The following is a 15,546-nucleotide window of genomic DNA, read 5'->3' as shown; positions in this document are numbered from 1 at the left end:
CTCCTCTTATCTGTGTGATCTCGGGCAAGTCTCAGTGTTCCATCTCTATAATGGGGATAAAACCCATAGTGACCCAGTAGGATTGATGAAAAGGTTATGTGAGCCAAGGCTTACAGGAGTACGGCTGAGCACAGTGCCCTGGACACAGTAAATGCTCAATTAAGTCGCCTGTTGTAGTTCTCATGATTATGAAGTGCAATTCATTTTTTAAGTGGCTCTATAGAGCTTTAACTCACATACCATACATTTCACCCATTTAAAGTGTACTCAGTAGTTTTTAATATAATCACAGAGTTGTGTAACCATCACCACAATCTAACTTTGGAACATTTTCATCCCCTGCCTCCCCAAAAGGAGCTCAGTACCTATTAGCATGACTCCTCATTCTTCCCCAGCCTCAGGCAAGCACTAGTCTGCTTTGGATTTGCCTATCTGAGCATCTTCTATAAATGGAATCATGTGATGTGTGGCCTTTGTGACTGGCCTCTTGACTTAGACTCACTTTTAAGGTAACTCATCTGTAATAGAAGTTGTTTAGGAGCGCATGTTTGGCTATAATTTCTGATAGTTATTTTCCATCAGATCAGTATATTCATTTTTTAAATCTGCAGTTGAGAGATGCCTGGGTGGTTCGGTTTGTTAAGCAGCTGCCTTCGGCTCAGGTCATGATGGGGTCCTGGGATGAAGCCCCACGTTGGGCTCCCTGCTGAGGGAGCTTCTTTCTCTCCCTCTGCCTGCTGCTTCCCTTGTTCATGCGCTCTTGCTTTCTCTCTCTCTCTGTCAAATGGATAAATCTTTAAAAAATAATATTAATATTATTAAAAATAATATTAATATTAAAAATTATATTAATCTGTGGTTGAGATCTGGGAGCTGCCTTTGAGGCAGCGTGGGGCGTAAGTAAACAAATGAACAAACAAAACTGCACACGTTCTGCCAGACAAATTTTTTTTTTAAGATTTTATTTATTTATTCATGAGAGACGGGGGTAGGGGAGTGGGGCAGGGCAGAGACACAAGCAGAGGGAGAAGCAGCTCCATCCAGGGAGCCTGATGTGGGACTCGATCCTGGGACTCCAGGATCATGCCCTGAGCAAAAGGAAGGTGCTAAACTGCTGAGCCACCCAAGGATCCCCTCTGCCAGACAAATTGAACCTAAATCCTGGGTCTGCCTTTCAAGTTCAGTGACTTTCAGCAAGTTAACCTATCCCTTCAGATCTTCAGTTTGTTCTTCTGTAAAATGGGAGAGTCTCTCCATTCTAGGATCTCGAAAAGGATTAAATAGGAACATGGGCACGCAGAACATGGTACTCCGCCGACAGATGACTCATTAATGGGGTTTTCGAGATCCCTGGGCTGTCCCATTTGGGACCATATTGTGTGCTTAAAATGTTTATTATGTGACTAATAAATATGCAATGTGTGTTAGAGAAAATCGGAAAATATAGATGAATCAAAGCAAAACAAACTCTTTAATCCTGCTACCACGAGAGACAATTGCTATTATTTGGGGAAAATAAGTCCAGATTTTCTTTCATTACTTACATGCATTTGTACACATCTACACATTTTCCCCAGCATGAGGTCATGCTGTTTTTATAGCAAGCTGTGGTGGTTTTGTTTTAAATAGGCTCCACACCCAATGTGGGGCTTGAACTTACAACCCCAAGATTAAGAGTCATGTGCTCTGTCAACTAAGCCAGCCAGGGGCTCCTGTAGCAAGCCATTTTTAAACAACATTATAGGTGGAATGTATGTGCATGTCAGATACATAACTATTCATTTTTCAAAAGTAGCAGGCTTTTTTAAATTGGCTGAGCATACCATAAAATATTTGACCAACCTGCTTTTTGGTGAGCACTTAGGTTGCATCTAGTTTTTAAGCTGGTAAGAATACGAAGGTGGGACACCTGACAAGCTTAGTTGGTAGAGTGTGCAACTCTTGATCTCGGGGTTGTAAGTTTAAGCCCCACATCGGGCATAGAGATTACTTAAAGATAAAATCTAAAAGACTATAAAGGTGAACATGTTTATATATTCATGTTTTGTTCTCATTGGATTTATTTTTTTAGAACAAATTTTTGCCAAGTAGAATTTTTTTTAAGATTTTATTCATTTATTCATGACAGACAGAGAGAGAGGCAGAGACCTACACAGAGGGAGAAGCAGGCTCCATGCAGGGAGCCTGATGTGGGCCTCGATCCCCAAACTCCAGGATCACGCCCTGAGCTCAGATGCTCAACTGCTGAGCCACCCAGATGCCCCTCTTGCCAAGTAGAATTACTGACTTTTTCATGTAAACCTTTTATTGTGTGTGATACCATGTACTGAAAAGTATATCATCTACGAGAATATAGTTCATAAACTTGCTTAGAACATGTGTGTATAACCTGCACTAGGATCAGAAATAGAATATTCCCAGTACTCATGCCCCATTCAAATTGCTACTCTCCTCTCAGCGGCAACCACTATTCTGACTTCCTTTTTTAAACATTAAGAGAGGGGCACCTGGGTGGCTCAGTCAGTTAAGCATCCGACTCTTGATTTTGGCTCAGGTCATGATCTCAGGGTCGTGAGATGGAGCCCCACGTCATACTCCCACTGGACAGTGGAGCCTGCTTAAGATTCTCTTTCTCCTCCTTCCTCTGCTCACCTCTTAAAAAATAAAAAGAAAACTACGATAATATCATCATTATTATCAGAGAAGTTTTAGGGGAAAATTCAGGGGAAATTATAGTTTTCTCGTATATCCACCCCCACACACATGCATGGCCTCTGCTGTTATCAATACCCTCCCCCAAGTGCTATGTTAGATATAGTTGATGAACCTACATGACATGTCATTATTGCCCAAAGTCCATAGTGTACCTTCAGGTTCACTCTTGGTGTTGTGCATTCTGTGAGTTTGGGCCTATGTATAGTGATGTGCCCCCATCACGATGGGGCCCTACAGAATCCTTTCACTGCTCTAAGCCCTCCTGCTCTACTTATTCAGCCCTCACCTCCACAACCTCTGACAGAGATGCAGAAACTGACCCTTGGAAAGGTTGGATAACCGCTAGGGGTGATGACTACTTTTCATGTCTTTGTAGTTTTGCCTTTTCCAGAATGTCAGAGAACTGGAATCGTCCAGAATGTAGCCTTTCTATCCTGACTTCTAACACTGTAGATGACTTTTGCCTGTTCTTGAACTTTATTTGAATGGAATCCTAAAGTATGTGCTCTTTCATGTCTGACTTCTTTTGCTTGTTTTTATGGTTCTTTGTTTTTTAAGACTTTTAATTTTTTAAGGTAATCTCCACCCAGTGTGGAACTCAAACTCAGAACCCCGAGATCAAGAGTTGCACACTCCACAAGCTAAGGCAGCCAGATGCCCATTTTTGTGTATTTAAAGCTCACCCGAGTTTACAACACATACTGTTGGTTCACATTCAGTGTTGTGTACTATTCTATTGCTTGACTAGACCACACTGGAACACTCTTTTTCTGTCCTGCCATTGCTTGCATTTGGATAGCTTCCAGTTTAGGGGCTGTTGAAACTGTACTGCCATGAACCTCCTTCTGCACATTTTCTCATAAGCACGAGCATGCATTTCTGTTGGATATGTACCCAAGAGTGGAATTGCTAGGTCATTGAGTCTACAAATGTCTTTGCTGATATACATGTGATATAAATGGCTGTATCCTCCTCCAGAAAAGTAGTCAGCTGGCTTGGTAGCCCAGAGCCTGTTTGGCAAGTTCTACCTAAACTATATGTAGTCCCCGGGGACCAGGTGTGAAGACCTTGCACACCAGGATATATGGTCAGACAGGAGATACTGAGTAGTGGTTGAGGGCAGGCTTGGGAGATGGATCCAAGCTCTGCCCATTACTGGTTGTGTTGTTGAAAGTGGTCTGACCTGCATTTTTCAAGTTATGAGACAGGAGAGTATCTACTCCCCTACAGGGTTGTATTGAGGATGAAGTGAGAAGACCTAGGTCAGTGTTTCATACTGTGCCTTTCATAAACTAAGCCCTGGTGTGGCCAGAACCATTATGAATATGGGAACGCACAAGGACAGTTTCCTCTGTGGAAAAAACCTGGCCCACCGGCCCTGAAATGGTAATTAAGAAAAACTCTCATACTTAGGTTTTCTTAAACTATTGGGGAGATCTACATATATCATCCATAGCACGATGATCAAAAAATCCCATTTCTTTTCCTTCCAGTCTCCTTGCTGTACCAGATTCTCCTTCTGTGTCTCACCACGTGTCTCCCAAAAAATCCCTTCCAGCCTGAACCACTTTTCCCTCCCATACTCCTCTGTCTCGCAATATGTGACTGGGCATACGAAGTCCCTTGCTCAGCTAGGAGAACACCTGTCTTCAGGAGCGGGAGGGGAGGAAGTCGGGCTGGGGAAGGGGAAGATGACCTGGCTCATGTCTATGCCGTCCCAGGAGCTGCCGTTAGTAGTACAAGTTGTATTGTCAAGGGGACAGAATTAATAACCTCAGAGGTGCATCGTCAGGAAGGATGGGAAACGCTTTGTTGGAGTCTTCATCCAGTGGTGCTCAGGTGGGGGATGCAGGAGAATGATGGAATGGGAGGGTGGGGATGAGGCAGGGGAAGGTCACCAGCCTCCTGCTGGTAGCTCCTGAGTTGGTTCAGTGGTCACTAACGTCTTCTGTCTGTCTCTCCCCATTCCCCCCTCTCCTCTCTCCTCCTTCCCATCTCCTCTCTCCCCTTCCCATCTCCTCTCTCCCCTGCTTCTCAGTCTCGTCAGACCAGATCGAGCAGCTCCACCGGAGATTTAAGCAGCTGAGTGGAGACCAACCCACCATTCGGTAAGGTCTGCAGTTGGGTTGGCCGTTGGGCAGGCCAATGGAGGATTTCTCTTGCCATCTCTCTCTCTCTTTCCCTGAATGCAGGGGGACTCTAGAAGAGTCCCTGGGTCGCCCCACTTCCACAGCAAACCTATAGTTGTAATTCTTTCAGTCCCTTCTAGATAAGATGTTTTAGAGCCAATCTAGAGCCACACCTGTTTCTCTTGGGATCAGGAATGTCTAACTGGAGTGAAGACAGTGGGCTAGTCAGCTATGCCTACCCTACCCCGACTTCCTCAAATGCTTTGGGCCTCCGTGCTTGAATCCCAGGTAGACATTGAGCATGTGTTGAATGTCTCTTGACTCTGCTTCCTCACAGTAGTTAGTTCCGGCCTCAGGCAAGATGGCGGCAGCAGGCTCTGCTCCCTGTCAAGGGAACTGGTCATCCTACATTGCATTTTTAATGTTAATCTTTTAGAAGCTATGGAGGTTACTTTTTTAGTGAAGAGGAATGCCTTCAACTGTCCTTATCCTAGGAGAGCGTGTTTAGTCATAGATGCGGGTTGAGTCCTACAGAACAAGGCTAGTGAGAGGTCCTCGTTAGCATGCTTGGTCGTCACAGGGTTGGCCAGGAAGCTTCGACAGTTGAACCGTGGCAAGCGAGAGTTTCCAATCGCACGGTGGACAGCGCACTACCACAAGCTTTCTAACAGATGTAGTTTCCTGAAATAAATATTCAAGGTCTGAAGGTTACAGTCTTCGAACTTCAAAATAAACATTCAAATAATCCAGGAAAACTTCCTTTGTCTTAGTAAACAGGCTTATATTTCACCCAAGTGTTATGGAAACACACAGATAAAATATCCACTTCCCTTGTCTGTCTAAACAAAAGCATGTTGGTAATCCCATGCACTGTTCTCTCAGAGCTTCCATTCCCAGAGCTCAGCTTCTGGTGGTCTCATGGTTCCTGTGGCTTCCTGTCTCAATGTGATCGTATCCAAGGCAGGATTTGAGCCAGGTAGGGCTGGGATCTTTAATTCTGTCCGAGACACCTGCTAAGCCCAGGAAAGGAGAGGGAATGGGCCCAGCAGAAAGTCACCTGGCTGCTTATTGGCCCTGACAGTGTTACAGGTCTGAGTCTGAGCCCATCACCAGGGCCGGGGCTGGGGGTGCAGCTGGGTCATGAGCCAGGAGCAGGGATGGAGGGTGGAGTGGTTTCCCAGGGGTGGGTACAGGGGGCGATCCCCTCAGCTGGGCACCTGGGAGTCTAAGGCCAGGTACCCGTGCACCTGGATATTAGAACATGGACGTGTCAAGGCCCCCCTCCACCTCCCCCGTGCTCTATGCCAGATGCTTGGTACCTGAGCTGATGGATGCAGTTCACAGCAGGCGACGTGTGAAGGAGAGGCCCCCTTTCTCAGAGTAATTTCCCAGCAAGCTGTGCTCCCCAGCCCTGGAACAGGCTTCTGTTCTTAGGGGTCCATGGGTCTCGACTCTTGAGAGGTTTTCAGTTCAACTTCAGCATGTGTTTAATTTTCAGACTTGGGGAAAACAGAGGCAAACACCCTGGCATGGGAAGCAAATTGCCCCAGAATCCTCTTGTGTCGGGGTCTGTGTGAGTTGGCGTTAGTTACTCTGTGTCTCTGAACCTGTCTCCACATCCACCGAGTGAGCCTGGTCCTGCAGGGTTTGATCTGGACACTGACAGTGAGCAGATATGTGCAGGATGGTTCCGCTCTGAGCTGGATTTGTGGGCACTTGGCTGTGATGCCCAGGGGCCCCTCCCAGCTTGGGATCCTAGCATCCGAGCCCTGTGTTGCCCAGGGGCTCCTCCTGGGCCTTCGCAAGGACAGACTGAACCACTGTGCTCTGCACACATTCTTTCCCAGCTGGAGTGTGTGTGCAGATCACTCGGGGACCTTCCTAAGGTGGGCTTGGCTTGGGCAGGTGTGTGGGGCCTGAGACTCTGTGTTTCTAACCAGCACCTGCACCACACATCCCTGGGGCAGCCAGCACAGTGCCTGGGGCATACCAGGTGCTCCTGCATCCATCCCCCACCAACCAGCCTGAGGGCCACCCAGCTCTCCTGCCCCACCAACCAGGCCTCAGGTGCCCATCTGTGCAGCCTTTCCATCCTCCTCCACCCCCCTCAAGCCTGTGGCCTCCCCGCTCTGTCTCACATCCCTCTGACTAAATCCAACATGGCTGTTAGGTCTTAGCAGAAGCAGGGTTTCTTCTGGGAAGTCTGCCTTGATGACGCTGTCAGCACCGTGCCAGGTTCCCAGGGCCCCTTACGTCCTCCCTGCAGCCACAGGAGGTAGCTTCAGCATCTGGCTCTGCCTCCTGGTGCGATGGCCAGTGGGAATGTGTGTGTGATCCCCGGGGAACCATGTTACCACACAGGTTTTGACTCATAGGTCAAGAGAGGGGCCCCAGACTCTGCATTTCCAACAAGCATGGAGGGTCACAGACAGGTTGGCCTCCCCAGCACAGAGGACAATGCCCAGTCATCCCTCTGGGTCGGGTGAGTGGAGGCTGCACCCCCGCAGGCACTCCGGGACCCACGTTGCAGGCTCCTGCCTCCCACCTGTGGGCTGTCAGGGCAGGGGAACATGAGCTTGAGCTCTGCCCACCCATCCTGGCCTGTCTGAGTCTCCTGTGCACCCACCCCCAGGACCTTCATACACATCATGCCTTTCCCACCTGCCCTCACGCAAGCCATGTGTGTGTTTGCCTGGACTCAGTTAGCACCCCCAGCTCGCAGGCCCTGAGGCGTCCCTGTGCCCTTGAGGTCACGTCTGTACTCTTTTTTTTTTTTTTAAAGATTTTATTTGTTCATGAGAGATACTCAAAGAGAGGCAGAGACCTAGGCAGAGGGAGAAGCAGGCTCTTCCAAGGGATCCTCATGTGGGACTCGATCCCAGGACCCAGGATCACACCTTGAGCTGAAGGCAGATGCTCAATGGCTGAGCCACCCAGGCATCCCCATGTCCATACTCTAGCTGGGGTCCACCAAGGGCTTCGAATGCTGGTTTTTCCTCTGCTGAGGGCTACTTGTGGACATCACCTCCTCTAAGATAACACTCCTGCCCCCCTGCACTCCCATGGTCTTCTCCTGGGGGGCCCATCCCACCATTTACAGAATCGCAGCTGTGCCCCTAACAGGCTGCTGGCCCCAATAAGGGCCAGGAACTGGGTCTTTTTCCCTGATCCTAGTGCTGCATCCAGGGCTGGAAATATACCAGATGCTCTGGGAGTGCCACTACTGGGTAGTTGAATGAATAGGAAAAAGCAAAGTAATGAGGAAGGGAGTATAAGGACCACCAAAGTTCTTTATGAGCCACGATGCATGGAATACGTCCATGCTGTATCCCCCCCTTGGGTATGCGTATCCCTGGGGAAGAATTTATCTGAGGCCGGGCTCATAGGAACTATTCATGGATGCAAGCTGTTATTAATTGAGCCTGTTTTGTGTGCTGTGTAGCTGGAGTACGTAACTTCAATCTTATAAAACCCCACAGGGGTTGCCTGAGTGGCTCAGCAGTTGGATATCTGCCCTTGGCTCAGGTCGTGATCCTGGGGTCCTGGGATTGAGTCCCCTATCTGGACTCCCTGCAGGGAGCCTGCTTCTCCCTCTGCCTGTGTCTCTGCCTCTCTCTGTGTATCTCTCATGAATAAATAAATAAAATCTTAAAAAAAAAACAAAAAACCCTACAGGAAGTAGTGGTAGGAACAGCTGTACTCCATTTTATAGATGGGAAAGTTGGCCTCAGAGAGGTCAGGTGCCTGTTCCCGAGTCACACAGCTCATAAGTGGAGAAGCTGGGATTTGAGCCCAGTGCTGAAATCCTCTGCAAGGAAGCTGTGGGCATTGCCTTCATTTGGGCAGTGGCCTCTAGGGACCTCAGTCTTCCTGTTCTGCCACCTGAAGATCCTCCAGCCTTATCATCCCAGGGTGGGCGTGTATAATCCCCATCATCGAAGCCCTGTTCCAGTGTCTCGCAGTCTCTGCTGGGAGGTGAGTGTCAGCTGCATAGAGACAGGAGGTGAGCACTGGGTGTTATGCTATATGTTGGCAAATTGAACTTCAGTGAAAAAAAAAAAAAGGTGATAGACCACGGCATTTTATGCAAATAGGCCTGCCTGCAGGGTCCCCCTCGCAGAACCCCAGGTGTTCCTGCCCATTCTCCCAGGGCAGAAGGGATGAACAGCTCTGGGCTGTGATCGGGTCCTCAGCACCTTCCCCACATTGCCAAGGGTTTCCTGAGTGACCCTAGGCTGGGCCTTCCACCTCTCTGATACCTGGGTACATCTAGGAAGCTGTGGGCTGTGCTGGAGCTTCATTCGTTAATGTTGACTTGGAACGTTGTGAAAGGCATTGCCCAGCGTCCCCTGGGTGAGGCCCCCATCGCCGCTGTCTGGGAGGGGTATGGGAGGTGACACTCTGCCCTGCCTTCTCAGAAAATGAGGTGCTCCAGAGCTTCTTAGAGTCCAGTGGAATGGGGGTTGAGGTGGGTGCCTCAAGTGCAAAGAGCCCCTTAAAAGTGATCATTTAAACCTGCAGGCTTTAAACATAGACTAGTAAGTTTTGTAAATTGCATTAGAAAGTTAATGAAGAATTGAGTTTCTGAATTTGGCTTTGACAAATTGCATATAGTTAAAAAAGAAAATTTCCCACAAGGTAAAAACTGCCAGAAGGGATTTTTTTTTTTTTTTTTTTTTTTTTTTTGCCAGAAGGGATTTAATTTTAATCCATTTCCTACCCGTGTTTGGTGAGTCCCTTCTCCTGAAAATTCTCTAAGGATGTCCAGGGATGGCCTCCCCCTGAGGCCTCAGAGCTGCTGTATCAGAGCCCCACTCCATGTGTGCTCCGAACAAGGGCCAGCAACCATTTTTTAACAAAAGAGATAGAATTTTATTTATTTTTTCAAAGATTTTATTTATTTATTAGAGAGCACAAGTTACGGGGAGGGGGAGAAGGAGAGGGAGAAACAGACTCCCCACTGAGCAGGGAGCCTGACTCTGGGCTTGATCCCAGGCCCCTGGGATCATGACCTGAGCCAAAGGCAGCAGCTCAAGAGTCTCAGAACCCACTGAGCCACCCAGGTGCCCCTGATTTTTTTTAAATCCTAATGCTGCATTCTTTTTGTTAAAGGGCTCCTCTAAATTATATGTTTCAGGACCCCAAAACCTGAGTCCACTCTGACCACAAAGCACGGAGCTCAGAGTCTTCTTGGAGAAATGCTTGAAGAGAAAACAATCATCCTACACACTGAGTCCCTATGCTGTGCAGACTTGTCTCCAGTCCTTAAGAGCTTCTGTTCTGGCCGGGAAGCTCCCTCCCTAAGTAAACCCATGAATAGATATGAATTTTAGATCATGAGAGAAGTACAGTAATTGCTTCTGGCACTTTTTCTTTCTTTAGTGGGGCCACTTCACCGGTGAACGTCTTAAACAGCATACTTTACTTCTTGAGAGCGCTGCGTGCGACGGGCTCAGCACCCCCAGAAATAGACACTGTGGAATACTTCAGACAGAGTGATACAGGCCAGCGGGAGGTCTGATTAGATAGAGCCACATTACAAAAATATTTTTAGATCCATCAGACCGTTGAATGTGGAGTGAGTAAATGGAACCACGGACATACAAGGCAGAGAGAAAGGGAGCCGTGTTCATTGCTGGGCACCACCAAAGTGTAGAGCAGCGTTCATTTTTTTTTTTTTAATGATTTTTATTTATCATTTGAGAGAGAGCACAAGTGGGGAGCGGCAGGGACAGAGGGGGAGGGAGAAGCAGGCTGCCCGCTGAGCAGGGAGTCTGACGGAGGGCTGGATACCAGGACCCCAGGATCATGACCTGAGCTGAAGTCAGACGCTTCACCTATTGAGCCACCCAGCTGCCCCGAACATAAAGTTTTTATAGAGACTCTTTCCTGGGAAGGTTTAACACCGGCTCAGCTCTTGTGCAAAAGCACATGGATGGGATAGACAGGCCTGGTGCATTTAGGGAATCCTAGTGTTTCTAGGAATGTGCATTAACCTTCACACAGGTTCCCTGGGGATCATGTTAAAAGTGAGGGTTCTGATTGCGCATGAGCAGCAGCTCTGTGTTTCTCACAAACTCCAAATGATGCTGATCCTGCTGGTCTACACTTTGAGTAGTTGGGTGTTGTCGGGGAGACTCCAGGTAAGTGAGTCCCCGTGGGGGTCAGTTTCCCCAGTGTATACTATCTCGTGGCCCCCATGCGAGAGATCTCAACTGCCAAACTGTGTGCAGTGGAGGGGTGGGGGGGCCAGGAGCATCGGGCAGGCAGGCCCCAGAGTAAAGACCAGTGATGGGCCAGATGGGCCAGTGTGAGAAGGAAGGCCTGGGGTTCCTGTCTGGGAACCTTGGGGGCCTTGCTGTGTCCTCGGCTCCCAGGGGTGCTCTGCCCTGGCGGAGGCTGAGGCCAGCCCCAAGCCTGCAGAGAGAGCTTTGCGGTTGAGCTGGCCCTCCGAGCTGCCGGAAACCAGCCCACACCACGAGCCTTGCGGAAGAGCCCCTCCTTGGTGGTTTCTCAGTCTTTCCTTCCCTTGCGGGGGCTGGGTGCTTGTCTTGCCTTCTTTTCTGGGTCCCGGATGGGGCCTCTAGGGCCTGGGGTGGGGGACAGATCCCCAACCAAATTTCAGTTCTTTCTCTTTGAGGTAAAAACATACAACCCAGAGGAAGTATATGGGGTGGTTAGGGCTGAATTCAAAACTCCCCTCCTAGCTGTGGGACTGTGGCTTCATCACTTTGCCTCCCCGGGTCTCATTTCTTGCCTGTAAAATGGGGATTATGGGTGTGTGGGGGCTGATGAGCTGATTAAACACAGCAGTGTTTGCAGAGCCCTTAGCACAGCCTGGCATAGGGAAAGCCCTCGGGATGCTGTTGGCGGGGAGATGGGATCTTTAACGCCCTGGCTCAACCCCTGGGAGGAGGTATGCAAGTGGTGTGCCCCTGGGGCCTCTGTGGGGGACCCCTCCCTGCTGGTCGCTGCGGCAGCATCACCAGACCTGGAGCTTAGGCCCCGGAGCCCTGGGCTCACAGGCAGGAGAGCCCTTTCCCACGCTGTGGCCTGTGCCCAGACACCTGCTGCCGAGCCGGTCCTACCAGCCCAGTGGGCACCTGGGGGCGGGTGGGGAGGAAGGAGGACAGGCCCGAAACTGGCATTTACGGGGCATTAAACTGCGGTCAGCCTCTCCCAGGCTCTGGGCTCCTGGCCTGCAGTCGACTTGTTGAAAAGAGGAAGTTGGCAAATATCCGGGAGTGTCTGCAAGGGCCCGAGAGCCAGACCTGAGTCTTCTAGCATTGTTTCCAGGGGATCCTGCGTGCCGCCAGTCTGTCGGTATCCTCCTCAGCAGTCTGAAATTTCTTTACTTCTCTGCCTCAGTCTCCCCATCTTTAACATGGGGATAAGCGTCTGCCTTATAGGAGAATAATGTAAAGCTCTTAGAGCAATACCTGTCACCTTGGGAGGACGCAGAAGGTTAGCTGCTATTATTATGGTCCTAATTTTATTCATTTATTTTTTAAAACATTTATTTCAGGGAATGAGAGTCTGCATGCACAGGTGTGCACTGGAGCAGGGGGAGGGGCAGAGGGAGAGAGGGAGAAAGAATCCTCCAGCAGACTCTCTGCTGAGTGTGGATCCCTGACGAGGGGCTCGATCCCAGGACCCCGAGATTGTGACCTGAGCCGAACCCAAGAGTCGGCCACCTAACCGACTGAGCCACCCAGGCACACCTCTTATCCTAATGTTAAAATGAAGAGCTCACTGTATGTCAGGCAGCCTGCTAAGCACCATATGTGTATTTATCAGACTTATTCATTTCATTAACCCAATGATGCTACCCAGACATTCCCGTGATCCCCATTTTACAGATGATAAACCTGAGGCTCTGAGACGTGGAGAGGCGCACCCAAGATCATGTGCCTGGTCAGGAGCAGATCCTGAGCCAGATCCTGGTGTGTTGGATTTCACTACCCCTTTGCTGTGGGTGGTGCTGGGTCTGCACCCAATTCACAGATGAGGAAACTGAGGCATGGAACATCTGTCAGGTGCCTGTGAGAGAGAGCCAGGGTTTGAGTGTGGGTCTTGCAGGTGCTGTGCAGAGGAGCAGGGGGGCAGCTGGGCTTCAAGGACACCAGCACAGACCCGCCAGAGGCCAGGGCCCAGGCTGCTGTGCCCCCAGCCTGGTTCCTAGCATCTGCCTCATCTTTTCCCCTGTCAGGAGGGGAGCCCGGGCCTCGCTCAGCCCCCGAGAACCTGCAGCTTCCCCACTGTTGACCTCTGGTCCCTTCTGGGGAATCAACCAGACCCACTTTCACTTCGCAGGTGTGTCTGCATCCATGATGCTGCCAGCAGCTCTGGGGGGCAGCTCCTCTGAATGCCTGTTCCCAGGCAGGAAGTTGATGCTCTGCAGGATTCCAGCAGGGAAGTCCCCAGAGCATCTGAGCGGCCTGGACCCCTCGGTGGGGGGACCCAGCCTGGCCCTAGCTGGGTGCTCAGGACAGAACAGACCAGGGGTCGAGCGCTGCCCATACTCCCCATCCCTTTCACTCAGGTGTTTGCACATGGCTTACAGAGCACTGGCACTGCCCCTGGCCGTGCAAGCCATTGAGGACGTGGTGCTCTAGAAATGACTGCCCCTTCTGCATGTGCTCTGGTGCGCGGGTGCTGCTGTCTGCGGCATCTGCATGCTCACTTTACAGATAGCAAACTGAGGCCGAGGCAGGATTGGCAGAAGTTCTGACCCCTTGGCCAATGAAAGCCAGAGGGGGCCTGGGGTCTCAGCCACAGAGCTGCTGGTTGCCTCTTTTCCCTCCTCCCAGAATTCTCTCTCAAGCTCCCCGTGGCTCCTTTGGCCTGACTTCTCCTGGCTGAGGGGAGTATGATGTGGGGAAAAGTGTCGGCTCACAGAGAGGGGAACTTTTACAGACTGAACATACCCATGACCCCACATCCAGTCAAAGGCAGAACATTCTCAGCCCCAAAGCTGCCTCATCTTCCTGGTTACCCTCCTCGAAGGCAGTTGACCTTTCATCCTGACTTTGGGCTACATGGGTTAGTGCTGGTACCTTTTGTTCTTTATATAAATGGGATCATAGTGCAGTGGTTCTTTGCTTTTTGGTTTTTAAATACATTTTAGGGAAAATTTTTTAAATGCCTTATTGAGATATAATGCACATATCATACAGTTGACCCACTTAAAGTAGGCAGTCGGGGCGCCTGGGTGGCTCAGTCAGGTAAGCACCTGCCTTCAGCTCAGGTCATGATCTCAGGGTCTTGGGATCAAGCCCCACTTTGGGCTCCTTGCTCAGCAGGGAGCCTGCTTCTCCCTCTGCCTCTGCCCCGCCCTACTGCTTGTGCTCTTTCTCAAATCTTTAAAAAATTTTATTGGAGTTCAACTTGGCAACATTTAGCATAACACCCAGTGCTCATCCCATCAAGTGCCCCCCTCAGTGCCCATCCCCCAGTCACCCCCATCCCCCTGCCCACCTCCCTTTCCACTACCCCATGTTCATTTCCTAGAGTTAGGTGTCTCTCATGTTTTGTCACCCTCACTGATATTTTCACTCATTTTCTCTCCTTTCCTTTTATTCCCTTTCACTATTTTTTATTTTATTTTTTTTATTTTATTTATTTTTATTTTTTTATTTTATTTTTTTTTTCCCTTTCACTATTTTTTATATTCCCCAAATGAATGAGACCATATAATGTTTGTCCTTCTCTGATTGACTTACTTCACTCAGCATAATACCCTCCAGTTCCATCCACTTCGAAGCAAATGGTGGGTATTTGTCATTTCTAATGGCTGAGTAATACTCCATTGTATACATAGACCACAGCTTCTTTATCCATTCATCTTTCGATGGACACCGAGGCTCCTTCCCCTGTTTGGTATTGTGGACATTGCTGCTAGAAACATCAACAAGAAAAGCATGCAGTTAATTTGAGGACATTTTCATCACCACCCCCTTTTCCCCCCGCAAGAAACCCCTGTGCTGATTAGCCATCAACTCCGTTATCACCTTGCCCCCAGCAACCAACCGTCTGTTTTCTGTCTCTGGATATGCCTATTCTGGTCATTGTGGAAAAACAGATCCTATAATACGTGGCCATGTCGTCTGGCCTCTCAGCACCGTGACTGTCCTCGTCTATATGGTAGCATGTATCAGGACTGTGTTCCTTTTTCTGGCTGAGTAGTGTTCCATCACCCCGGGCAACTATTCTGAGTGTGCCGCCGCCTTTAGGCCTGGGATCTTAGGAATCTAGAGTGTGGCACCAACAGACACTGGCTCTTGAGTTTGGGCGGGCACCCTGCGAGCCAGGCCTGCCAGCGCCACCCGTCACACCTGTGCCCAGTGATTAGCTTCTGCCCCCAAGCCAGCATCTTTTTTTTTTTTTTTTAAACAGCTTTACTGACCTGTGGTTCACCTACCATACAACTTGCCCATTAAATTGTACAATTCCACAGGGTTTTTAGTATACTGAAAGGTGTGCATCCGGCCGCACGGCCAAGTTGTGAATCTTTTGATTGTCCTGTTCAGAAACCTGGTGCCCTTAGCTGTCACACCTGTCATTCCCCTCCCCCGGCCCCTGGCTGCCCCTGGTCTCCCTTCTATCTCTCTGAATCCACCTGTTCGCGACATTTCATGTGAGTGAAATCATACACAGTTTAGGTTAGTGCCTGGCTTCTTTCTCTCAGCATGTGTAATGTTTT

General features: G+C 49.5%; 1 protein-coding gene and 2 long non-coding RNA genes across 4 annotated transcripts in view; 2 read left to right on the top strand and 1 right to left on the bottom strand.

Annotated features, from left to right (window-relative positions):
- Nucleotides 1-15,546, top strand: part of TESC (tescalcin) — a 46,946-nt gene that overhangs the window by 17,635 nt on the left and 13,765 nt on the right. The window contains exon 2 of the mRNA XM_049102074.1: nucleotides 4,754-4,823. Within this exon, the coding sequence (XP_048958031.1) occupies nucleotides 4,754-4,823 (70 nt within the window). The remainder of the gene's footprint in view (nucleotides 1-4,753; nucleotides 4,824-15,546) is intronic.
- LOC125753762 (uncharacterized) lies at nucleotides 4,854-10,194 on the top strand. The gene is made up of 2 exons (XR_007406276.1): nucleotides 4,854-5,820; nucleotides 9,982-10,194. It is a non-coding gene; the product is annotated as an uncharacterized LOC125753762 (long non-coding RNA).
- On the bottom strand, nucleotides 9,761-15,360 carry LOC125753759 (uncharacterized). 2 transcript variants are annotated; one of them, XR_007406273.1, is made up of 3 exons: nucleotides 14,855-15,057; nucleotides 14,567-14,738; nucleotides 9,761-12,246 (listed from the first exon to the last, which is right to left on the bottom strand). It is a non-coding gene; the product is annotated as an uncharacterized LOC125753759 (long non-coding RNA). The 2 variants fall into 2 exon arrangements; XR_007406272.1 differs by lacking the exon at nucleotides 9,761-12,246 and having other exon boundaries at nucleotides 14,591-14,738; nucleotides 14,855-15,360.

The sequence above is a fragment of the Canis lupus genome, chromosome 26 (assembly GCF_003254725.2).
Source record: "Canis lupus dingo isolate Sandy chromosome 26, ASM325472v2, whole genome shotgun sequence".
Taxonomy (NCBI): domain Eukaryota; kingdom Metazoa; phylum Chordata; class Mammalia; order Carnivora; family Canidae; genus Canis; species Canis lupus.
The sequence above is the reverse complement of the archived record's forward strand: the minus strand, read 5'-3'. Positions and strand labels throughout refer to the sequence as shown.